The sequence below is a fragment of the Salmo salar genome, chromosome 09 (assembly GCF_965601325.2).
Source record: "Salmo salar chromosome 09, fSalSal1, whole genome shotgun sequence".
NCBI classification, from domain to species: Eukaryota; Metazoa; Chordata; class Actinopteri; order Salmoniformes; family Salmonidae; genus Salmo; species Salmo salar.
The window spans coordinates 106,781,344-106,808,311 of NC_138299.1; the positions used below are offsets into that span (position 1 = coordinate 106,781,344).

General features: G+C 45.7%; 1 protein-coding gene across 1 annotated transcript in view; it reads left to right on the plus strand.

Annotated features, from left to right (window-relative positions):
• The window catches only part of flt4 (fms related receptor tyrosine kinase 4), a 723,665-nt gene that overhangs the window by 69,628 nt on the left and 627,069 nt on the right, over nt 1-26,968 (plus strand). Inside the window, exon 2 of the mRNA XM_082956115.1 lies at nt 26,537-26,633. Coding sequence (XP_082812241.1) covers nt 26,537-26,633 — 97 coding nt within the window. The remainder of the gene's footprint in view (nt 1-26,536; nt 26,634-26,968) is intronic.

The following is a 26,968-nucleotide window of genomic DNA, read 5'->3' on the forward strand; positions in this document are numbered from 1 at the left end:
GTTTGAGGCAGGAATCTGTAGAGGGACGGTTTGAGGCAGGAATCTGTAGAGGGACGGTGTGAGGCAGGAATCTATAGAGGGACGGTGTGAGGCAGGAATCTATAGAGGGACGGTTTGAGGCAGGAACCTATAGAGGGACGTTTTGAGGCAGGAATCTATAGAGGGACGGTTTGAGGCAGGAATCTATAGAGGGACGGTGTGAGGCAGGAATCTATAGAGGGACGGTGTGAGGCAGGAACCTATAGAGGGACGGTGTGAGGCAGGAACCTATAGAGGGACGGTTTGAGGCAGGAACCTATAGATGGACGGTGTGAGGCAGGAACCTATAGATGGACGGTGTGAGGCAGGAATCTATAGAGGGACGGTGTGAGGCAGGAATCTATAGAGGGCCGGTGTGAGGCAGGAACCTATAGAGGGACGGTGTGAGGCAGGAACCTATAGAGGGACTGTGTGAGGCAGGAATCTATAGAGGGACGGTGTGAGGCAGGAATCTATAGAGGGACGGTTTGAGGCAGGAATCTATAGAGGGACGGTTTGAGGCAGGAATCTATAGAGGGACGTGTGAGGCAGGAATCTATAGAGGGACGGTTTGAGGCAGGAATCTATAGAGTGACGGTGTGAGGCAGGAATCTATAGAGGGACGGTTTGAGGCAGGAATCTGTAGAGGGACGGTGTGACGCAGGAATCTATAGAGGGACTGTTTGAGGCAGGAACCTATAGAGGGACGGTGTGAGGCAGGAACCTATAGAGGGACGGTGTGATGCAGGAACCTATAGAGGGACGGTGTGAGGCAGGAATCTATAGAGGGACGGTGTGAGGCAGGAACCTATAGAGGGACGGTTTGAGGCAGTAACCTATAGAGGGACGGTTTGAGGCAGGAATCTAGAGGGACGGTGTGAGGCAGGAATCTATAGAGGGACGGTGTGAGGCAGGAATCTATAGAGGGACGGTGTGATGCAGGAATCAATAGAGGGACGGTTTGAGGCAGGAATCTATAGAGGGACGGTTTGAGGCAGGAATCTATAGAGGGACGGTTTGAGGCAGGAATCTATAGAGGGACGGTGTGAGGCAGGAATCTATAGAGGGACGGTTTGAGGCAGGAATCTGTAGAGGGATGGTGTGAGGCAGGAATCTATAGAGGGACGGTGTGATGCAGGAACCTATAGAGGGACGGTTTGAGGCAGGAACCTATAGAGGGACGGTTTGAGGCAGGAATCTAGAGGGACAGTGTGAGGCAGGAATCTATAGAGGGACGGTGTGAGGCAGGAATCTATAGAGGGACGGTGTGATGCAGGAATTTATAGAGGGACGGTGTGATGCAGGAATCTATAGAGGGACGTTGTGAGGCAGGAATCTATAGAGGGACGGTTTGAGGCAGGAATCTATAGAGGGACGGTTTGAGGCAGGAATCTGTAGAGGGATGGTGTGAGGCAGGAATCTATAGAGGGACGGTGTGATGCAGGAACCTATAGAGGGACGGTTTGAGGCAGGAACCTATAGAGGGACGGTTTGAGGCAGGAATCTAGAGGGACAGTGTGAGGCAGGAATCTATAGAGGGACGGTGTGAGGCAGGAATCTATAGAGGGACGGTGTGATGCAGGAATCTATAGAGGGATGTTGTGAGGCAGGAATCTATAGAGGGACGGTTTGAGGCAGGAATCTATAGAGGGACGGTTTGAGGCAGGAATCTATAGAGGGACGGTTTGAGGCAGGAACCTATAGAGGGACGGTGTGAGGCAGGAACCTATAGAGGGACGGTGTGAGGCAGGAATCTATAGAGGGACGGTTTGAGGCAGGAATCTATAGAGGGACGTGTGAGGCAGGAATCTGTAGAGGGACGGTGTGAGGCAGGAATCTATAGAGGGATGGTGTGAGGCAGGAATCTATAGAGGGACGGTTTGAGGCAGGAATCTATAGAGGGACGGTGTGAGGCAGGAATCTATAGAGGGACGGTGTGAGGCAGGAATCTATAGAGGGACGGTGTGAGGCAGGAATCTATAGAGGGACGGTGTGAGGCAGGAATCTATAGAGGGACGGTGTGAGGCAGGAATCTATAGAGGGACGGTGTGAGGCAGGAATCTATAGAGGGACGGTTTGAGGCAGGAATCTATAGAGGGACGGTGTGAGGCAGGAATCCCCAGGTGGGAGAGTATCTGGGAATGCTTCACAGACTGCTGCTGCTGCTTCACGATGCTCCCAGGGCAGCCCTGGACAAGGAGACAAGCAACACCAATAACCTCCACAATGTGAGGCAGGTTAACCCCAGGACCAGGACAATACCAGACAGGTTACCCTCCAGGACCAGGACAATACCAGACAGGTTACCCCCCAGGACCAGGACAATACCAGACAGGTTACTCCCAGGACCAGGACAATACGAGACAGGTTGCCGGCCAGGACAATACGAGACAGGTTGCCCCCAGGACCAGGAAAATACGAGTCAGGTTACCCCACAGGACTAGGACAAAATGAGTCAGGTTACCCCATAGGACTAGGAAAATACGAGACTTGTTAACCCCAGGACAAGGACAATAGGAGGCAGATTACCCGACAGGACCAGGACATAGTGTCACGTCCGTTGTTTGAATGAGACCAAGGCGCAGCGTGGGTATCGTTCCACATGGACTGTGGAGGCGCACTGGAGGTCTGGAGCGTAGAGCTGGCACAACCCGTCCTGGCTGAACGCTCACTTTAGCCCGGCAAATGCGGGGCGCTGGCACAGGACGAACTGGGCTGTGAATGCGCACTGGCGACACAGTGCGTAGAGCTGGCGCAGGATATCCTGGACCGAGGAGGCGTACTGGAGACCAGGAGCGCTGAGCCGGCACAACCCGTCCTGGCTGAATGCCCACTCTAGCACGGCAAATGCGGGGCGCAGGCACAGTGTGCATCACCGCATAACACGGTGCCTGACTGGTCACACGCTCCCCACGGTAAGCACGCCCACTCTGCAGCGCTCTCAACGCCAACACCTCTCTCCGGAATCTTTCGTCGAGTACCTCACTGGACTCCCTGACTGGCTCTGGTTCACCCCTCGGCTCCGTCGACCACTCCGTGTTTTTTTGGGAGCTGCCTCTCGGGCTCCGTTGTTTCCGTGCTAATTCCTCGTAGCGTCGCCGTTCCTCTTTTGCTGCCTCTATCTCCTCCCTTGGACAGCGATACTCCCCAATCTGCGTCCAGGGTCCCTTGCCATCCAGGATCTCTTCCCATGTCCACTCCTGGCCAGGCTGCTTGGTCCTTTGGTGGTGAGAGATTCTGTCACGTCCGTCATTTGAATGAGACTAATGCGCAGCGTGGGTATCGTTCCACATCATTTATTTTAATGTAAAACTATGCAAGACATACAATAAACCATAAACAAAACAACAAACCGTGACGAAGAGGTGCAACATGCACTAACTCAAAAATAATCTCCCACAAAACACAAGTGGGAGAAACAACTACTTAAATATGATCCCCAATTAGAGACAATGATGACCAGCTGCCTCTAATTGGGAATCATACGAAAACCCCAACATAGAAAAAATAAACTAGAACATAACATAGAAAAATTAAACTAGACAAAAAAAACCAGTCACGCCCTGACCTACTCTACCATAGAAAAATACAAGCTCTCTATGGTCAGGACGTGACACATAGGCAGACAGGCAGGCTGAAACACCTCTCCACCCTGGGACTCTCAAGATGTCTTAGACAATGGATGTGTCCCAAATTGCACCCTAGTCCCTACATAGTGCACTACTCTTCTCTGTGGATGGGGGCCCCGCTGTGTCAGCTCTGTATGCTCAGCAAGACCCCTATGCCTGTACGTAAATCCTGTGTTTATCTTAAGAGGCCCCAGGTTTTACACAGCGAGCCCCAGGGGCAGCCCAGGACAACGACAAGCAGGCTGATTGACCACACAGGCCTGAATCACACCTCTACAGGCCCAGGACAAAATGGGGCAGGTTACCCCCAGGACAACATTTTTACATTTTAGTCATTTAGCAGACACTCTTATCCAGAGCGACTTACAGTAGTGAATGCATACATTTCATTTCATGCCTTTTTTTTAATTCTTTTTTTTTGTTTGTACTGGCCCCCCGTGGGAATCAAACCCACAACCCTGGCGTTGCACACACCATGCTCTACCAACTGAGCTACAGGGAAGATGGGGCAGGTTACCCCCCAGGACAATATGGGGCAGGTTACCCCCCAGGACAATATGGGGCAGGTTACCCCCCCAGGACCTGGACAAAGGCAGGCAGGCGGGCTGACACACCCCTCCAGCCTGGACCTCAAGATGTCAAGATGTCTCAGACAGTATGTTGGGAAACACTGTGCTGCTTCGCTGAGACTGGGAGCTCTACCCAGGTTTAGGGACCCCTGTAGGCTGTCCTTGTTCATAGCCAGCTCTACCCAGGTTTCGGGACCCCTGTAAGCTGTCCTTGTTCATAGTTAGACCGACAGGCGTACACACCACGCCTATGATAATATCTAGGGAAAACATTGAGACTCAGAACCTGTCCTTTGAAAGGAGAGGCCGACATTAGGCAGGATTACCTCGCTGCGAGAAGGGGCTGGGAACCATACGATTCACGAACCACCACTGCTTCCCAACGTTCTCTTCCCACCTCTTCCAACCTCAGACCCACTCATTGTTTGTTTTCAGTAAAGCCATGCTGGACGAAACATAATGTCATTCATCCAGCCAGCTAGTGTAGGTGCCATGCCTGCTTTCATTCCCAAGGTGGTGAAGGAAGACACTAGTTTATCGTCTGCTGTTTGGAAAACAGCACAATGAACTGTCTATTTTTATTTTATTTATTTTTATTTAACCAGGCAAGTCAGTTAAGAACAAAGTCTTATTTACAATGACGGCCTACCAAAAGGCCCCTGCAGGGACCTAATAAATACAATATAAATATAGGACAAAACACACATCACGACAGACAGTCCTAAGACAACAACATAGCAAGGCAGCAACACATGACAACACAGCAACACAACATGACAACAACATGGTAGCAGCACAACATGGTAGTAGCACAAAACATGGTACAAACATTATTGGGCACAGTCAACAGCACAAAGGGCAAGAAGGTAGAGACAACAATACATCACGCAAAGCTGCCACAACTGTCAGTAAGAGTGTCCATGATTGAGTCTTTGAATGAAGAGATGGAGATAAAACTGTCCAGTTTGAGTATTTGTACCTGGGTCCTTCTCATGCATTCACAAGCAGAGAGATATGATGGATGAGAGTACATTAGGATGTTATTGCTCTTATCCTTATCAGTGATTGATGACAGAGAGAGTGATAAAGTGTGTTTGGAAAGTGTGAAAGGTAAACAAAGCACTAGCAGGGGTAACATCAGTAACATCAATAACGTAGACACATGTATGTTGCTGCCTTTTGATTCACAGCACAACACAATACACCAGGGATTATCAACTAGATTCAGCTGGAGTGGATGAACGGGGGGCCGGAACATATTCATAAATAATCATTTGTAGGGCCTCCCGAGTGGCGCAGCGGTCTAAGGCACTGGATCGCAGTGCTTGAGGTGTCACTACAGCCCCGGGTTCGATCCCAGGCTGTGTTACAGCCAATCGTGACCGGGACACCCATGAGGCGACGCATAATTGGCCTAGCTCTGTTTTGGTTAGGGGAGGGTTTTGCCGGCCGGGATTTCCTTGTCCCATCGCGCTCTAGCGACTCCTTGTGGCGGGCCTGGCACAGGCAAGTTGACTTCGGTTGCCAGTTGGACGGTGTTTCCTCTGACACATTTCCTCTGGTGCGGCTGGCTTCCAGGTTAAGCGGGCAGTGTGTCAAGAAGCAGTGCGGCTTGGCAGGGTTGTATTTCAGAGGACACATGGCTCTCGACCTTTGCCTCTCCCGAGTACGTAGGGGAGTTGCAGCGATGGAACAAGACTGTAACTACCAATTGTATATCACGAAATTGGAGAGAAAAAGGAATACAAAATAGAAGACTGCAAATTGACCACAAGAAGCCCAAACATATAATGTTGAACTAAAACATAATAATTTAAAAACTTTTCTTACATTTTGTATACGATCACATCTCTATATTATTGTCAAGTCCTCCTCTTGTTCACCATCCAAGGACACAGGGACAACTCAATTTTCCAACTCAATCTTTTTTATTTTTACTTTGCCTTCAGTTGATTGGTCTGTCCAGTAAATTAGCCAGTAAATTAGGTTGTAAACCTTTAAAGACAGAACAAAAAGTTACCATCTTAATTAAACATTTTAATTAACTTAAATTAGTTTAAACATTTAAATAACATTCTAAATAACTAAGATGAATTAACCATTTAAGCCTTTTACCATTGGCGTCTTTGGACTGAACCTGTGAGTGAACTTGGAGTTTTCCCTCTGAAGTTTGTTCTTCTGAATGACTGCCGCCCTCCATGCCTTCACAGGTGCTCCAAATCAGTGAAAATGATTGATCAGGTGACAAGCAGCCGGTTTGCTGCTGCTGGTGCACTCTGGGAAGTGGAGTTCTTTGACTCACTCCTGATATTCAGCTCAACACCTCCCACTTGAGCTCCTGGTTTTTTTCAAATCCAGAGAGGTCACAAGCCCTTCACACCTCTGTTTGTTCTTCAATGGGTAGTAGAATAACAAGGCGTCTGACATCTTTATGAAGAATTGTGCCTGGGATTTTGGTTTGAAGCCTCTTCGTTCTTTCACCGTTTGCTCTTGTGGGCCCTTTTTTGCTGTTTGACTTTGTGATGTGAACAGGATAGCTGGGAAAAGTCTTCACAAGCACATCTCTAACGATGCCTTTGCTGTCAGCATTGACACCGACCACTCTAGCCAGCTTGTACTGTCCTCTTAGCGCGTTTTGGTCAGCCAACCAGACCACATCTCCAACAGCACCATTTCGCTTTTTGGTGTGCCATTTGTTCCTTATGAACAGATTAGGTCCAGCCAATTGGCTCCACTTCTTCCAGAAATGGCTAACCTCTGCTTGAATATGTTTAAGTCTTTTGTAAGGGTAGCCATCAAACTGGAAATCTCCAGGGTCTCCCTTTGGATTGGTATGTCCTAAAAGCAGCGAATTTGGGGTGATGTACTCTACACAGTCTTCTCTGCTTTGAGTTCTTGCATCGATGGGTCTCTCATTAGCAAGGTTGGCTGCCATGAAGAGAAAAGTTTGGAATTCTCCCCACGTAAAACCACCATCTCCACCAAGGTTGCTCAACGCCCGCTTCACTACTTTGACAGCTGCCTCTGCGGCACCATTCCTATGGGGAGAGTCTGCAGGGTGGATCTTCCATGACCATTCTGTACCATGCTTGGCAGCTGTGTCTTCAAGTTCAGACTTATTTTGTTGGTTAACCTGTTAGGGCTAGGGGGCAGTATTTACACGGCCGGATAAAAAAACGTACCCGATTTAATCTGGTTATTACTACTGCCCAGAAACTAGAATATGCATATAATTAATGTAAAAAGCTGTTTTTTGATATAAATATGAACTTGATTGAACAAAACATGCATGTATTGTATAACATAATGTCCTAAGATTGTCATCTGATGAAGATCATCAAAGGTTAGTGCTGCATTTAGCTGTGGTTTGGGTTTATGTGACATTATATGCTAGCTTGAAAAATGGGTGTCTGATTATTTCTGGCTGGGTACTCTGCTGACATAATCTAATGTTTTGCTTTCGTTGTAAAGCCTTTTTGAAATCGGACAGTGTGGTTAGATTAACGAGAGTCTTGTCTTTAAAATGGTGTAAAATAGTCATATGTTTGAGAAATTGAAGTAATAGCATTTCTAAAGTATTTGAATAACACGCCACGGGATTCCACTGGCTGTTACGTAGGGGGGACGAAATCGTCCCACTGGCCCTAGAGAAGTTAAAGAATTTTTGAAGTGCGGGTTTGGCTCCCACAAAGTTTGTGCCAGGGTCTGACCAGAGTTTCCTGGGGTGTCCTCTCAGTGAAGTGAACCTTTGATAGGCTAGCTGGAATCCTTCAGATGACATGTCACTCACCACTTCAGTGTGTATGGCTCGGGAAGCCATGCAGCAGAAGACTATTCCCCATACTTTGAGTCTAGTTCTCTTCTTGACCTCATCTTTCACTTCATAAGGGCCGAACAGGTCCATGGCGGTGAATTCAAAAGGTGCAGCTGGGCCTGTTCGTTCTAGAGGCAGGTCAGCCATGATTTGTTGACACTGTTTTGCCTTGTTTTTCCTGCAGACCACACAGCTGTCAACCATTTTCTTGGCAAGTCTACGGCCTTTTATTACCCAGGCTTTCTTCCTCATCCGGAGAAGGGTTCCCGCCACTCCCTCGTGGTTTGCTTTGTGGGATTCTTGTGCCAGCAGTGTAGACACCCATGCTTCAAAGGGTAAAACTGGCACTGCTGTCTTATCTTCGTTGAATGTCTGAATTCTGCCTCCACAAACTAGCAGCCCAGACTTCACATCTTTGTACACTGTCAGTCTGCTTAGAGTTGTGTCTGAAAAATCTGTACCTTCTTGAGCTGCGAGAAAAAGGTCTTTGAGTGCATCTTCATGTTCTTTGACAGTCGGCACAGCTTGCTTGGGTGATCTTACCTCCCTCTTTGCCTGTTTAGGGGCCCGGCCCTTCCTCTTCAGCCACTGCTTGGCTGCTAGACAAATCCAGGCAACGACTCTCACCAGTTTGGACAGGCTACTGAATCTTCTTACTTCCACAAGATCTTTAACCCAACCAGTGGGCTTCCTTCTAAGAAGAGTTGGGTTCACCACAGGTATTCCCTCTTGAGTTTCACTCTTTGGACTTTCCTGAGTGCCTTGTAGGTCTTCTTTCTGCTGACTACTTCTCGCTTCAGCTCTTGTCAATGCACCTGAGAATGCCTTCCTCTGGAGCTTGTTTACACTCTCCCTGGCATGAGCTGCAACCTCTCCAGCTGATTTTATAGGCCACTCCTCCATTGGCCACTTTAGGAACTCTGGTCCCTCTTGCCATGTGGAATTCTCCTTCAAATCTTCAGGAGCACCCCCTCTTGTTATGATGTCAGCTATGTTTAGATCCCCACGGATCCACCACCAGTCTTGCAATTGTCCAGCCTTCTGGATTTCACCCACTCTGTTTGCAAAGAAAGTTTGGTACCCATAACTGACTCTTTGAATGGCTCCCAAGACCGTTTGACTGTCAAGTAGATGGAACCATCTCTCGATCTTGATTCGAGCATGCTTTTCCACATACTTCCTGATCCTGGCTGCGAAGACAGCACCACAGATCTCAGCTTTTACAGCGTCTCCCTTCTGATCCAGGGGTGTCAGCTTGGCTTTTGATTCAACAAATCGAACTTTAGTGCCTTGACTTGTCTCCCATACCGTAGGATAGGGGGCGCCACAGCGCATTTTGAAAAAAAATCGTTCCCATTTTCAACGGCCTACTAATCAAACTCAGAAGCTAGGGCATGCATATACTTATTATATATGGATAGAAAACACTCTAAAGTTTCTAAAACTGTTTGAATGGTGTCTGTGAGTATAACAGAACTCAAATGGCAGTCAAAACCCCGAGACCGATTGAAACAGGAAGTGGAATTCTGAATTGTGGACTCGACTTCTCATCTTTCCCTATAAATAACACCGTTAACCATGGTTCAGTGAGCACTTCCTATTGCTTCCACTAGATGTCGCCAGTCTTTTCACAGTGGTTTGAGCCTTATAGAGTCAAAACTCAGTGAATGAGACGAGTTGGAAATTGGTCACAGGGGATGGGCCATCACCATTATGACGCCGGCGGCCATGTCTGCCCCCACCTTTGGAAACGGTTTTAAAGGCCATGAAATCGTCCCCCTCGAATCTTATTGGCTCTCTTGGTGTTACAGGCCCTGAAGATTAATGTTTTACAACGTTTGACATGTTTGAACGAACCTACATGCGGGAGAATCGCATTTTATCCGGAACTTCAGCCCTGCGCTTGGAGAGAGCCATAGGACGCGCTACCAACATCAGGCTAATGGAACGTGAAGTATGGACTTTTTGACCGAAAATACATCTGTTGTGGACCTGGGATGCTTTCTGATGAAGACAACTAAAGGTAGGCGATTATTGACAATATTATACAAGATGAGATGTGACATGCGATTGTTTCCAAGATGGCGCCGAGCTCTGTATATTAGCTCATTTTCTGAGTATCGCATCTCCTTTTATCGCAAAGTTAATTTAAAATCTGGTATGACAGGTGTTCTCAAGAGATATTCATCTATAAATATTAGATTGACAATATAAATTTAAAAAATCGTTATAGGATAGTAATTTAGGGAAATGTAGCATTGTTTACCGGGACGCTTTTGAGGGGAAATTATTTAGTCAACCTCAGACAGAGATGTAAAATGCTGCTTTTATATATAAATATGACCTTTATTGAACAAAAGAATGCATGCATTGTATAACATGATGTCCTAGGGGTGCCATCTGATGAAGTTTGTAAAAGGTTAGTGCTGCATTTAGCTGTTTTTTGATTATATGTGATGCAAGTGGTTGGTCGGAAAATGGCTATGAAGCTGCTTTTTACGATGGACTCATCTAACATAATCTAATGATTTGCTTTTCCTGTAAAACCTTTTTGAAATCGGACGACGTGGGTCGATTCAGGAGAGGTGTATCTATAAAAAAAAAATATATATATTATTTATTTTTTATTTTTAATTATGATTTTTTTTTAATGCTAATTGGCGATATGATTTTTCGCTGGATTTTGATCCCGGTGACGGGATGAGACGCTGAAGAGGTACATCACAGCTCCATAGGTTTTATCACTTCCATCAGAGAATGTGATGCCCCACGGTTTCCCTTCCCAGCCAGCTGTTGTGAGGCTCCTGTGGAATTTCACCTCTCCAAGCTGCACATATTCTTTAAAAAGCTGGATGGCTTCTTCCCTGAGGCTTTCTGAGAGAGGTTGGTCCCAGGTTTCTTGGGTTAGTTTCCCACCCCCTCCCTCTTGGAATGCTTTTCGAACAAGAATTGCTTAGGTGTCTCAGTTCTCACCTCAGTTCTCACCTCCTCCTTGAGAAGATTTTTCCCAACTCTCATCTTCTTTTTCCTTTTTGAAAAGTTAACTGAGGTTAACATGTAGAGCTTGTCTTCATCCATTCGGTAGCCGATACCCAAGGCTTTGTTGTCTTCGTCCCTCATTTGATTTGGAAGAATTAAGGTTTTACTTTGTGCCTTTGATAGACCCTCCACCTCCATTCCTTGCCTCCCACTTTGCCCTGACCGGACCCATGGTTTGAGGAAAAACCCTCCAGCTTTCAAGATCTCTTCTACATTTGCTGTGATTTTGTCAAGTTCATCCAGGTCATTTTGGGAGGTTAAGAGGTCATCCACATAACTGTCCTCTTCAATGACTCTGCGCTCATCCTCCAAGTGAAGAAAGTTGGGCAGACATGCTGTTTCCCTCATAGCCAACTGAGCAATGCAACCAGCAGGTCTGTCCCCAATGTTGACTCTGGTTATTGCATATTCACTTATCTCTTCAACTGGGCTGTCCCTCCAGAGGAACCTGTGAAGATGCATCTCACGCTCCTCCAGCCATACAGAGTTGTACATCTTTTTGATGTCTCCTAGAGATGCATACGTCCCCTCTCTGAACCTCAGCAAGACAGCTCTTATAGGGTTGAGAACGTCTGGCCCCTTCAGAAGAAGATCATTCATACTCACGCCTTTGTATTTCTGGCTACTATTCCATACAATACGAACCGGCTTACGTACCACACTGGTCCATTCCACTCGTCCATGATTTTGTTGTTGAGTTTTATGGCTGCGCCTCGCTCTACCATTTCATGGATTTGGGTAGCATATGCGACTTTCCAGTCTGGCTCTCTGCTTAGTTGTTTTTCCATCCTTAAGAAACAAGCCTGGACTGCACTTTTGTTATTCGGGAGAGAGGCTGGATCTACCGTCCAAGGATACTTTGCATCCCAATGTGGAGCCGGTGTGTGAGCATCCCCCTTCTCGTAGGTGAGGCCTCCTTTAATGATCTCCAGTTCCCTCTCCTCTGCCAGGGTCATTTCTTTTCCTCCCGGTGGACAGTTTCCACATCGGCATCCTCCACATCTTGGCTCACATGCAGCTCCGATGCTGTCCCAGTGCCACCACTCAAGGAACTCACTGTTACTGGCAGCTGTAAATTTGGTCAGAGTCACATCCTCCTGCTGTAGCTGGGCTGTGTCAGTTGTTGGACTTGTGATTTCTTGATATTTGACAGCTGCTGTCCTCATGGAGTGAGCAAAGTGTGTTTTGGACTCATATAGTGCAACCTCCACTTCTTCAAATAAGTCGGGATGTGCTCCACCCACTGTTTTCCCCAATGGACCCTCCCACAAGACGAGGTCTCCCATGATTTTTACCCTCTGGGGAGCGAGTCTTCCCTCTCGGTGGCTAATGAGAATTTCGACCTCTTCTGGCCTTTCCAATTCTGTAAGTTTGACGTCTGGGAAGAATTTTTTCAACTTCTCAGGTTCAATTACTTGATGCACTCTGACGATTTCATCCAAGCCGTAGCAGACCATTTCATGAGCTCTCTCTGTCCCTTTAGGTGTCTTGACTCTGACTTTGAGGAGATACCTTAGTGTGTTCACTTTCATGGTCATACCACCTACCCCATGAACAACTAAAGTTATCTTCTCATGTCTTAACCTCAGTCTTTCAGCAGCCTTATGGGTAATGTAGTTTGTCTGAAGCAAGGTCAATTAAAGTCCCAATCTACTGCCCTGCGTTTGCCGTGACTTGCATCAACATCATGATGACAGGAAGTTCAGTGAGCCCATTCCTCTGCAGTAGCTCAGACTGGCCTGAAGCATTGAGTGTCACTGCGGTTTTGTTGGTGTTGGTGAAAGCCTTTCTGCATCGATCTGCCATTTCCTGGGAAAGTTCAGACAAGATCTTCTCTTGTTCCTCCGTTAGCTTGCTTTCACCTTTGCCGTGTCTTCCACTCTTTCTCTCTTCCCCTCCTTTGACTTCTCCTTTTGGGCAGAGGAAAAAATGGTGGTCTGGGGCACCACCTTCCCTTTTACAGTCTTTGTTTCTGCATAGGAAAGTGTCTCTGCAGTATCCATCTTCATCATGGCATCCGAGACATTTTCTGCATGCTCCCAGCTTTCTTAATACAGTTTTCTTTTCAGGTAGCTTAAGTCTTTTGAACTTTCTACAGAAGAAGATCTTGTTGTTGTGCCCACTATCACCACATACACCACATACCTCATCAAGCTCTTCTTTCCATGTGGTTTTTGTTGAGGCAATCTTTCTGTCATACTTCTTGTCCAAACAATCCGATTTTTCCACCTTCTCCTCAGTTCTGAGCTGTTCGAGTCTCTCCAGTATTCCTTCTTGACTTTTCAGGAACTTCAAGAGCATGACAAAGTGGTTGTCTGATGTGACATCGTTTCTGGGTTCAACCATGAACATAACCCAGTCTCTTTTAATGAAATCAGGCAACTTGCTTTCAATGGATCTAATTACCAGTGGGTTATTTATGGCTCCAGAGTTTCCTAACTCTGTGAGATCTGCTAGAGCCTTCTCCACTCACTGACTGTATGAGATCAATGACCTTTCTTGGTTGGTTCCCTTTCACATGTGGCATCTTCTCCAGCTCTTCCAGGATTTCCACAATGATGGTTGACTTGTTGCCATACCTGTTCTCCAGGACTCTGAACATGTCATCGGCAGTGGTGTAGGTTGAAAGTCTGAGGTCTTTTGAGATTTTGTCATCCACACTCTCCAGGAGTTTAATTTTCTTAACTTCAGTTGATCCGGATGGCTCTCCCTGCTTTTGCAGGCTTTCCCAGTCTTTCCTCCATCTGTGATATTCTCTCCTGCTTCCATTGAAGATAGGTAGAGAGATTGGCTTTATTCTCACTATTGGTGTGGATGTTGCCGGTTGGGGTAGTAGTTTCACTCCTGTGCCTCGCTCATTGGTCGTCCGTGCAGTGGCAAATTCAGGTCTCCTTAACTCAAGCCTGTAGTAGAATGCTCTTACGTCCTTGACTCTTCCATCTAATTCGTCCTTTAATTCTACAGGGATCCATCGCTCCCATGATGACATTGCTGAGATTGTCTCTTTTATCTTCTTGTCCAAGAGAGCGAGGTGCACTTCATAGCCCTCTAAATTGGCACTTTCCACTGGTACATAAGCCGCTTTATCATTGGCTTTTTCTGCTTCCAGGATTGCCACAAGAAGTTCACTCCTTCCATACCTCGACCACAGGTTTGTTTGAACAATGTCTCTTATTTCCACCAACTTTGTTTCACCTTCATTTACAGATCTATCAATGTCAGCCTCTTGCTGTTCATTAAGACCTGGTTCCTCATCCTCAGTCATGTCAGCCTCCAGTCCAATCCTGTAGTCATCGTTGGCATCGAGCATCTTTCTGAAACAATCTGAAAGCTTAGCGAATTCCTCCTTTAACTCCACTTGAAGCATGCTGCTTGCTCCTCTTGAAATTAAGTTGGCTTGTCTGGTGAAGCTGCTTTTTGCAGTGGTCCTCTCCTTTTTGAGCTGCTGGACCGACTTCCCCAGGACATCTTCCGCCATCTTGACTTCCTCTGCGTCAACAGCTTATTTCTGGATCTGAAGCCGTTTATCCTCAGGGCCAGGCCGCTCCGCGTGGTTTACAACTGTCAAGTCCTCCTCTTGTTCACCATCCAAAGGACACAGGGACAACTCAATTTTCCAACTCAATCTTTTTTATTTTTAGTTTGCCTTCAGTTGATTGGTCTGTCCAGTAATTTAGCCAGTAAAGTAGCCAATAAATTAGGTTGTAAACCTTTAAAGAGAGAACAAAAACTTACCATCTTAATTAAACATTTTAATGAACTTAAATTAGTTTAAACATTTAAATAACATTCTAACTAACTAAGATGAATTAACCATTTAAGCCTTTTACCATTGGCGTCTTTGGACTGAACCTGTGAGTGAACTTGGAGTTTTCCCTCTGAAGTTTGTTCTTCTGAATGACTGCCGCCCTCCATGCCTTCACAGGTGCTCCAAATCAGTGAAAATGATTGATCAGGTGACAAGCAGCCGGTTTGCTGCTGCTGGTGCACTCTGGGAAGTGGAGTTCTTTGACTCACTCCTGATATTCAGCTCAACAATTATGCTTGGGAATACTTGGGAACAGATTTCTTTAAATTAAAATCACTTGGAGCTGATGCCCTGGTGTTTTTACAGTCATGATCAACAATTACATTTTTTTCATACAAATAAAATAGAAACATTTGCTCAGAAGACTTTGGGGGCCCAAATAAAACCAGTTGCAGGCCACCAGTTGGGGAACCCTGCAATACACAGTAAAGTTGTGGCGCTCTCATGGCTGTCTCCAGGCTACTAGGAATACAGCCTTCCACTGAGATCAACTATAACTGACTCTAAACTACATCCTAACTACTACCTACTACTAACATATTGATTTAACACACAGTAAAGTTGTGGTGCTCTGTTCCCCAGGCGCAGATGATGTCGATTAAGGCAGCCCCCCTGCAATTCTCTGATTTCAGAGGGGTTCGGTTAAATGCAGAAGATCAAATATTATTGGTCACGTACACATACTTAGCAGATGTTATTGCGGGTGTAGTGAAATGCTTGTGTTCCTAGCTCCAACAGTGCAGTAGTATCTAACAATTCACAACAATACACACACATCTAAAAGTAAAATAATGGAATTAAGAAATATATAAATATTAGGATGAGTAATGTCTTAGTGGTATTGACTAAAATACAGTAGAATAGAATACAGTATATACATATGAGATGAGTAAAGCAGTATGTTAACATTAAAGTGACTAGTGATTCCATGTCTATGTATAGAGGGCAGCAGCCTCTAAGGTGCAGGGTTGAGTAATAGGGTGGTCGCCGGCTAGTGATGGATATTTAATAGTCTGATGGCCTTGAGATAGAATTTGTTTTTCAGTCTCTCAATCCCAGCTTTGATGCAGCTGTACTGACCTCGCCTTCTGGATGATAGCGGGGTGAACAGGCAGTGGCTCGGGTGGTTGATATCCTTGATGATCTTTTTAGCCTTCCTGTGACATCGGGTGCTGTAGGTGTCATGGAGGGGAGGCAGTGTGCACCTGATGATGCGTTGGGCAGACTGCACCACCCTCTGGAGAGCCTTGCCGTTGCGGGAGGTGATACAGCCCGACAGGATGCTCTGAATTGCGCATCTATAAAAGTTTGTGAGGGTCCTAGTGGCCAAACCGAATTTCTTCAGCCTTGAAGAGGCATTGTTGCACCTTCTTCACCGCACTGTCTGTGTGGGTAGACCATTTCAGATTGTCAGTGATGCGAACGCTGAGGAACTTCAAGCTTTCCACCTTCTCCACTGCGGTCCCGTCGGTGTGGATAGAGGCATGCTCCCTCTGCTGTTTCCTGAAGTCCACGATCAGCTCCTTCCTTTTGTTGAGGGATTGATTGATTGTTGAGGGTTATTTTCCTGGCACCACTCCGCCAGGGCCCTCACCTCCTCCCGATAGGCTGTCTCGTTGCTGTCTCGTCATTAGCCTACTACTGTTGTGTTGTCTGCAAACTTGATGATTTGATTTGGAGGTGAGTGGCCACGCAGTCATGGGTGAACAGGGAGAACAGGAAGGAGCTGAGCACGCACCCTTGTGGGTCCCCTGTATTGAGGATCAGTGAAGTGGAGGTATTGTTTCCTACCTTCACCACCTGGGGGTGGCTCGTCAGAAAGTCCAGGACCCAGTTGCACAGAGCGGGGTTCAGACCCAGGGCCTCGAGCTTAATGATGAGCTTGGAGGGTACTATGGTGTTGAAGGCTGAGCTGTAGTCAATGAACAGCATTCTTACATAGGTATTTCTCATGTCCAGATGGGATAGGGCAGTGTGCAGTGTGATGGCGATTGCATCGTCTGTGGATCTATTGGGGCGGTAGGTACATTTAAGTGGGCCTAGGGTGTCAAGTAAGGTAGAGGTGATATGATCCTTATCTAGCCTCTCAAAGCACTTCATAATAACAGAAGTGAGTGCTACAGGATGATAGTCATTTAGTTCAGTTACCTTTGCTTTTTTGGGTACAGGAACAATGGTTGGCATCTTGAAGCAAGTGGGGACAGCAGACTGGGATAGGGAGAGATTGAATATGTCTGTAAACACTCCACCAGCTGGTCTGCACATGCTCTGAGGACGCGGCTAGGGATGCCATCTGGCCCGGCAGCCTTGCGAGGGTTAACATGCTTAAATGTCTTACTCACATCGGCCACGGAGAAGGAGAGCCCACAGTCCTTGGGAGCGGCCGTTTGTATTCGACCATATTCCCAGTCACCTTGCCATGGTTAAATGTGGTGGTTCGAGCTTTTAGTTTTGTGTGAATGCTTCCATCTATCCACGGTTTCTGGTTTGGGTAGGTTTTTAATAATCACAGTGGAAACAACATTCCCTATACACTTCCCGATGACTCAGTCACCGTGTCCGTGTATATGTCAATGTTATTCTCAGAGGCTACCCCGGAACATATCCCAGCCCGCGTGATCAAAACAATCTTGAAGCATGGATTCCAATTGGTCAGACCAGCATTGAATAGTCCACAGCATGGGTACTTCATTTTTGAGTTTCTGCCTATAGGAGGGAGGAGCAAAATGAAGTTGTGATCTGATTTGCAGAAGGGAGGGGCGGGGGAGGGCCTGGTAGGCATTCCAGAAGGGGTAGTAGCAGTGGTCGAATGTTTTCTAGCGTGAGTACTACAGTCAATCTGTTGATAGAACTTCGGTAGCGTTTTCCTCAAATTTGCTTTGTTAAAATCCCCAGCTACAATAAATGCGTCCTCAGGATATGTGGTTTCCAGTTCGCACAAAGTCCAGTGTAGTTCCTTGAGGGCCGTCATGGTATTGGCTTGAGGGGGAATATACACGGCTGTGACTATAACCAAAGAGAATTCTCTCTGGAGGTAGTACGGTCGGCATTTGATTGTGAGGTATTCTAGTGAAAAAAGGACTTGAGTTCCTGTATGTTATAACAATCACAATTACCATGAGTAGTTAATCATGAAACATACACCGCCGCCTTTATTCCCATCTGCATGATGCACTGAGAACCCAGCTGGCTGTATGGACGAGGACAGTATATCTGGAGAGAGCCATGATTTTGTGAAACAGAGTATGTTACAGGCCCTGATGTCTCTCTGGAGGGAGATCTTCTTCCTGACCTCATCTACTTTATTGTCCAGAGACTGAACATTAGTTATTTCCGGCTGTATGTAATAACACACACAAAAAAAACATTCTTGTCTAATAATGTAAGAAATAACACACAAATAAATACAAAGTTGCTTAGGAGCTAGAAGCAGAGCTGCCATGTCAGCGTCATTTCAGTTGAATGTATTCAGTTGTACAACTGACTTGGTTTCCCCCTTTTCCCTACTTATTGCCTACTCCGTGCTAATAGGAGTACAGGCTGAGCTGCCACTGAGATAAACTCTAACTAACCCTAAACAACTCTAACTCTGTGGCTGAGCATAAAATATTTACATCACATGGCCATGTCTCTATTGTTGCTCCGTGGGCAGCAGGATGTGTGTGAGGAATGTGGTGTGTGTACAATGTCCTGGCCGTCAAGAAAACAACTGGATTGTCATTATCATGAAGTCCGTAAGTGATGTTTGTGAAATCATCCTAGTGCTGTTCTGTCAGCGCACCAAATAATTAATGTGGTTTTGATCTTATCTGTCTCTTATGTCACAGCCCCTCTAGTACGTGTCTGTGTCAGAGAGTCTTTATGAATCTCTCCACCTTTCTAAATACCTCAATTATGAAGGAGGAGAATGACTAAGATAAGTAGCTTGGGCTTTTCTGAAAATTGGCGGAGGACTAATAGCATTTTCCATGGGAAATTACCCTCAAATGGTGTGTCTGAAATGACATAGTCCCCCCCCCCCAAGTGGTTAGTAACAACCTCACAATTAAATTAAAATGCAAATCATTTTATAACATTTTTGACATGCATTTTTCTGGATTTTTGTTGTTGTTATTCTGTCTCTCACTGTTCAAATAAACCTACCATTAAAATGATAGACTGATCCTTTCTTTGTCAGTGGGCAAATGTACAAAATCAGCAGGGGATCAAATACTTTTTTCCCCCACTGTATATATTTGGACTTTTGTTACTTTCTCTGCATTCAGGCCCATGGGGGAGGGGTGTCTCTGGTCTTGTGGGGGAGGCAGGGGGGGGGGATTGGGGGAATCTAAGGGGGGGGGGCTCAGGGTGGGTGGGTGGGTGGCTGGGGGACTGATAGGCGATTTTGGTTGCTGGGTCGGAGGCATGCTTTCTTCAGTGTGGGGGTGGAGGGGTTAGGTGGGTAGGTGCGAAGCGAAGCGGGAGGGGGGTGGTGGGGACATCTTTGTCTGCATTTGATGGTTTTGTACCTGTTACCCTTCTGGAAAAGAAACATGAGGATGGTGTGTACAGACATTATAGACAGTAGTTATATAGGATGGTGTGTATAGACAGTAGTTATATAGGATGGTGTGTATAGACAGTAGTTATATAGGATGGTGTGTATAGACAGTATAGAAAGTAGTTAATTATAGGATGGTGTGTATAGACAGTATAGACAGTAGTTATATAGGATGGTGTGTATCGACAGTATAGACAGTAGTTATATAGGATGGTGTGTATAGACAGTAGTTATATAGGATGGTGTGTATAGACAGTATAGACTGTAGTTATATTGGATGGTGTGTATAGACAGTAGTTAATTATAGGATGGTGTGTATAGACAGTATAGACAGTAGTTATATAGGATGGTGTGTATCGACAGTATAGACAGTAGTTATATAGGATGGTGTGTATAGACAGTAGTTATATAGGATGGTGTGTATAGACAGTATAGACTGTAGTTATATTGGATGGTGTGTATAGACAGTAGTTATATAGGATGGTGTGCATAGACAGTAGTTATATAGAATGGTGTGTATAGACAGTATAGACAGTAGTTATATAGGATGGTGTGTATAGACACTAGTTAAAAAGGATGGTGTGTATAGACAGTAGTTATATTGGATGGTGTGTATAGACAGTAGTTATATAGGATGGTGTGTATAGACAGTATAGACAGTAGTTATATTGGATGGTGTGTATAGACAGTAGTTGTATAGGATGGTGTGTATAGACAGTATAGACAGTAGTTTTATAGGATGATGTGTATAGACAGTATAGACAGTAGTTATATAGGATGGTGTGTATAGACAGTATAGACAGTAGTTATATAGGATGGTGTGTATAGACAGTAGTTATATAGGATGGTGTGTATAGACAGTATGGACAGTATATGAATAGATAAAGTGTGTACAGCAGTAGTTATACAGGATGAGCCATGACTACAATACAGTATATACATATAGTGGGTAAATAATTATGTAAAGATGATTAAAGTTACCACTTTTCTGTCTATGTACATAGGGCAGCAGCCTCTAAGGTGCAGGGTTGAGTAATAGGGTGGTCGCTGGCTAGTGATGGATATTTAATAGTCTGATGGCCTTGAGATAGAAGCTGTTTTTCAGTCTCTCGGTCCCAGCTTTGATGCAGCTGTACTGACCTCGCTTTCTGGATGATAGTGGGGTGAACAGGCCATGGCTCGGGTGGCTGAGCTCCTTGATGATCTTCAAATCTAATTTTATTTGTAACTTGCGTCGAATACGACAGGTGTAGAACTTACCGTGAAATTCTTACTTACAAGCCAACCACACAGTTAAGAAAATAGAGTTAAGAAAATATTTACTAAATAAATTAAAGTAAAACATTTTTTTACAATAAAATAACAATAACGAGGCTATATACAAGGGGTACCGGTACCGAATAAATGTGTGGGGGAACACGTTAGTCGAGGTAATTTGTACATGTAGGTAGGGGTGAAGTGACTATGCATAGATAATAAACAGCGAGTAGCAGCAGTGTAAAAACAAGGGGGGGGGGGTACCTTCCTGCGACACCAGGTGCTATAGATGTCCTGGAGGGCAGGTAGTTTGCTCCCGGTGATGCTTTGGGCAGACCTCACTACCCTCTGGAGAGCCCTGCTGTTGCGGACGGTGCAGCTGCCGTACCAGGCGGTGATACAGCCCGACAGGATGCTCTCAATGGTGCATCTGTAAACGTTTGTGAGGGTTTTAGGTGACAAGCCAAATTGCTTCAGCCTTTTGAGGTTGAAGAGGCGCTGTTGCGCCTAATTCACCATGCTGTCTGTGTGGGTGGACCATTTCAGTTTGTGCACACCGAGGAACCTGAAGCTATTGCCCCTCTCCACTGCGGCCCCGTCGATGGGATAGGAGAGAGAGCACGACCCTGTCTCCTGAAGACCCCGATCAGTTCCTTCATTTTGTTGACGTTGAGGAGGAGGAGGTTATCTGCCTGGCACCACTCCACCAGGGCCCTCACCGCCTCCCTATAGGCTGTCTCATTGCTGTCTCGTCATTAGCCTACTACTGTTGTGTCATCTACAAACTTGATGATTGAATTGGAGACGTGCTTGGCCACGCAGTCATGGGTGAACAGGGATTACAGGAGGGGGCTGAGCACGTACCCTTGAGGTACCCCAGTGTTGAGGATCAGTGAAGAGGAGATGTTGTTTCCTACCTTCACCACCTGGGGGCGGCCCGGCAGGAAGTCCAGGACCCAGTTGCACAGAGAGGGCTTCAGACCAAGTGACCCAGTTGGAGGGCACCATGGTGTTGAAAGCTGACAGACTCCACTACTGTATATAGGTAATAGTAAACCATTTAGGACAGACTCCACTACTAGGTCGCCAGGTGTACGCTATTTCAGGTGTACGGTGTTTTCTCCGACACATTGGTGCGGCTGGCTTCCGGGTTGGATGTGCGCTGTGTCAAGAAGCAGTGCGGCTTGGTTGGGTTGTGTTTCGGAGGACGCATGGGTCTCGACCTTCGCCTCTCCTGAGTCCGTACGGAAGTTGCCGCGATGAGACAAGACTGTGATATCACGAAATTGGGGAGAAAAAGGGGGTAAAAAAAAAATAAAAAAATAAAAATATAACAATTCCTAATCATTTTAGAATAAGTCTGTTACGTAACAAAATGTGGAAAAAGTGAAGGGGTGTGAATACTTTCCGAATGCCCTGTGTGTGTACCTCTATATCTTTATATTTTACAGCCCTGAGCTAGCTACGTGTAATATAATCAAATCAAATCAAATGTATTTATATAGCCCTTCTTACATCAGCTGATATCACAAGGTGCTGTACAGAAACCCAGCCTAAAACCCCAAACAGCAAGCAATGCAGGTGTAGAAGCACGGTGGCTAGGAAAAACTCCCTAGAAAGGCCAAAACCTAGGAAAAAACCTAGAGAGGAACCAGGCTATGAGGGGTGGCCAGTCCTCTTCTGGCTGTGCTGGGTGGAGATTATAACAGCCCATGGCCTAGATGTTCAAATGTTCATAAATGACCAGCATTGTCAAATAATAATAATCATAGTAGTTGTCGAGGGTGCAACAAGTCAGTAACACAAGAGCAAGTGTCAGTTGGCTTTTTCATAGCCGATCTTTGAGAGTATCTCTACCGCTCCTGCTGTCTCTAGAGAGTTGAAAACAGCAGGTCTGGGACAGGTAGCACGTCCGGTGAATAGGTCAGGGTTCCAGCAGGTCTGGGACAACAGGTCTGGGACAGGTAGCACGTCCGGTGAACAGGTCAGGGTTCCATAGCTGCAGGCAGAACAGTTGGAACTGGGGCAGCAGCACGGCCAGGTGAACTGGGGACAGCAAGGAGTCATCAAGCCAGGTAGTCCTGAGGCATGGTCCTAGGGCTCTGGTCCTCCGAGAGAGAGAAAGAAAGAAAGAGAAAGAGGGAATTAGAGAGAGCATATTTAAATTCACAGAGGACACCGGAAAAGACAAGAGAAATACTCCAGATGTGACAAACTGACCCTAGCCCCCCGACACTAAACTACTGCAGCATAAATACTGGAGGCTGAGACAGGAGGGGTCAGGAGACACTGTGGCCCCATCCGATGAAACCCCCGGACAGGGCCAAACCAGTAGGATATAACCCCACCTACTTTGCCAAAGCACAGCCTCCACACCACTGGAGGGATATCTCCGACCACCAACATACCATCCCGGGACAAGGCCGAGTATCGCCCACAAAGATCTCCGCCACGGCACAGCCCAAGGGGCGGCGCCAACCCAGACAGGAAGACCACGTCAGTGACTCAACCCACTCAAGTGACGGCATGGAAGAACACCAGTAAGCCAGGGACTCAGCCCCCGTAATAGGGGTAGAGGCAGAGAATCCCAGTGGAAAGAGGGGAAACCGGCCAGGCAGAGACAGCAAGGGCGGTTCGTTGCTCCAGCCTTTCCGTTCACCTTCACACCCCTGGGCCAGACTACACTTAATCATAGGACCTACTGAAGAGATGTGTCTTCAGTAAAGACTTAAAGGTTGAGACTGAATCTGCGTCTCTCACATGGGTAGGCAGACTATTCCATAAAAATGGAGCTCTATAGGAGAAAGCCCTGCCTCCAGCTGTTTGCTTAGAAATTCCAGGAACAATTAGGAGGCCCGCGTCTTGTGACCGTAGCGTACGTGTAGGTATGTACGGCAGGACCAAATCGGAAAGATAGGTAGGAGCAAGCCCATGTAATGCTTTGTAGGTTAGCAGTAAAACCTTGAAATCAGCCCTTGCCTTAACAGGAAGCCAGTGTAGGGAGGCTAGCACTGGAGTAATATGATCACATTTTTGGGTTCTAGTCAGGATTCTAGCAGCCGTATTTAGCACTAACTGAAGTTTATTTAGTGCTTTATCCGGGTATCCGGAAAGTAGAGCATTGCAGTAGTCCAACCTAGAAGTAACAAAGGCATGGATTAATTTTTCTGCGTCATTTTTGGACAGAAAGTTTCTGATTTTTGCAATGTTACGTAGATGGAAAAAAGCTGTCCTTGAAACAGTCTTGATATGTTCTTCAAAAGAGAGATCAGGGTCCAGAGTAACGCCGAGGTCCTTCACAGTTTTATTTGAGACGACTGTACAACCATCCAGATTAATTGTCAGATTCAACAGAAGATCTCTTTGTTTCTTGGGACCTAGAACAAGCATCTCTGTTTTGTCCGAGTTTAAGAGTAGAAAGTTTGCAGCCATCCATTTCCTTATGTCTGAGACACAGGCTTCTAGCGAGGGCAATTTTGGGGCTTCACCATGTTTCATTGAAATGTACAGCTGTGTGTCATCCGCATAGCAGTGAAATTTAACATTATGTTTTCGAATGACATCCCCAAGAGGTAAAATATATAGTGAAAACAATAGTGGTCCTAAAACGGAACCTTGAGGAACACCGAAATGTACAGTTGATTTGTCAGAGGACAAACCATTCACAGAGACAAACTGATATATTTCCGACAGATAAGACCTAAACCAGGCCAGAACTTGTCCATGTAGACCAATTTGGGTTTCCAATCTTTCCAAAAGAATGTGGTGATCGATGGTATCAAAAGCAGCACTAAGATCTAGGAGCACGAGGACAGACGCAGAACCTCGGTCTGACGTCATTAAAAGGTCATTTACCACCTTCACAAGTGCAGTCTCAGTGCTATGATGGGGTCTAAAACCAGAATGAAGCGTTTCGTGTACATTGTTTGTCTTCAGGAAGGCAGTGAGTTGCTGCGCAACAGCTTTTTCTAACATTTTTGAGAGGAATGGAAGATTCGATATTGGCCGATAGTTTTTTAAATAATTTCTGGGTCAAGATTTGGCTTTTTCAAGAGAGGCTTTATTACTGCCACCTTTAGTGAGTTTGGTACACATCCGGTGGATAGAGAGCCGTTTATTATGTTCAACATAGGAGGGCCAAGCACAGAAAGCAGCTCTTTCAGTAGTTTAGTTGGAATAGGGTCCAGTATGCAGCTTGAAGGTTTAGAGGTCATGATTATTTTCATCATTGTGTCAAAAGATATAGTACTAAAACACTTTAGTGTCTCCCTTGATCCTAGGTGCTGGTAGGGTTGTGCAGACTCAGGACAACGGAGCTTTGGAGGAATACGCAGATTTAAAGAGGAGTCCGTAATTTGCTTTCTAATGATCATGATCTTTTCCTCAAAGAAGTTCATGAATTCATCATTGCTGAAGTGAGAGCCATCCTCTCCTGGGGAATGCTGCTTTTTAGTTAACATTGTGACAGTATCAAAAATAAATTTCGGATTGTTCTTATTTTCCTCAATTAAGTTGGAAAAATAGGATGATCGAGCAGCAGTGAGGGCTCTTCGATACTGCACGGTACTGTCTTTCCAAGCTAGTCGGAAGACTTCCAGTTTGGTGTGGCGCCATTTCCGTTCCAATTTTCTGGAAGCTTGCTTCAGAGTTTGTGTATTTTCTGTATACCAGGGAGCTAGTTTCTTATGACAAATGTTTTTAGTTTTTAGGGGTGCAACTGCATCTAGGGTATTGCGCAAGGTTAAATTGAGTTCCTCGGTTAGGTGGTTAACTGATTTTTGTCCTCTGACGTCCTTGGGTAGGCAGAGGGAGTCTGGAAGGGCATCAAGGAATCTTTGGGTTGTCTGAGAATTTATAGCATGACTTTTAATGCTTCTTGGTTGGGATCTGAGCAGATTATTTGTTGTGATTGCGAACGTAATAAAATGGTGGTCCGATAGTCCAGGATTATGAGAAAAAACATTAAGATCCACAACATTTATTCCATGGGACAAAACTAGGTCCAGAGTATGACTGTGGCAGTGAGTAGGTCCAGAGACATGTTGGACAAAACCCACTGAGTCGATGATGGCTCCGAAAGCCTTTTGGAGTGGGTCTGTGGACTTTTCCATGTGAATATTAAAGTCACCAAAAATTTGAATATTATCTGCGATGACTACAAGGTCCGATAGGAATTCAGGGAACTCAGTGAGGAACGCTGCATATGGCCCAGGAGGCCTGTAAAAAGTAGCTATAAAAAGTGATTGAGTAGGCTGCATAGATTTCATGACTAGAAGCTCAAAAGACGAAAACGTCGTTGTTGTTTTTTTGGGGTAAATTTAAATTTGCTATCATAAATGTTAGCAACACCTACGCCTTTGCGGGATGCGCGGGGGATATGGTCACTAGTGTAACCAGGGGGTGAGGCCTCATTTAACACAGTAAATTCATCAGGCTTAAGCCATGTTTCAGTCAGGCCAATCACATCAAGATTATGATCAGTGATTAGTTAATTGACTATAACTGCCTTTGAAGTGAGGGATCTAACATTAAGTAGTCCTATTTTGAGATGTGAGGTATCACAATCTCTTTCAATAATGGCAGGAATGGAGGAGGTCTTTATACTAGTGAGATTGCTAAAGCGAACACCGCCATCTTTAATTTTGCCCAACCTAGATCGAGGCACAGACATGAATAACATTTGACAGCTTTGGTTGGTACATCCTGTCGGGTTGAGTTCCTGTTCAGCGTGACACTAAGTGGGTTTGACAGAGTCTTTTTAAATCAATACACACTAATTGAGCTTTGTGGGAATCTGTTTCTCATCAAATCAGTGTTTTGAGTGTCAGCGTCCAATCATATGACTTTGTTTTGTTCCCTCAGGGTTGGTGATTGGCTATTCTATGACTCCGCCCACCCTTGACAGCCCCAAAGAAGAGCTTGTGATCCACGCAGATGAAACACTGTCCATTACATGCAGGTAGAGTACTGTGTCTCTGTCTCTCTGTCCATTACATGTAGGTAGAGTACTGTCTCTCTGTCCATTACATGTAGGTAGAGTACTGTCTCTCTGTCCATTACATGCAGGTAGAGTACTGTGTCTCTCTCTGTCCATTACATGTAGGTAGAGTACTGGGTCTCTGTCTCTCTGTCCATTACATGTAAGCTTAGATCATTTGTTAAAGCTGTGTAGTGTTCGGGCAAAATCCAAATTGTGCACCTCTTGGGGTCCAGAGGACCGAGTTTGGGAAACGCTCTCTTAACGCCATTGAAAATAGCATACTCCATTTTAAAAATTTCTTATACTATACATCT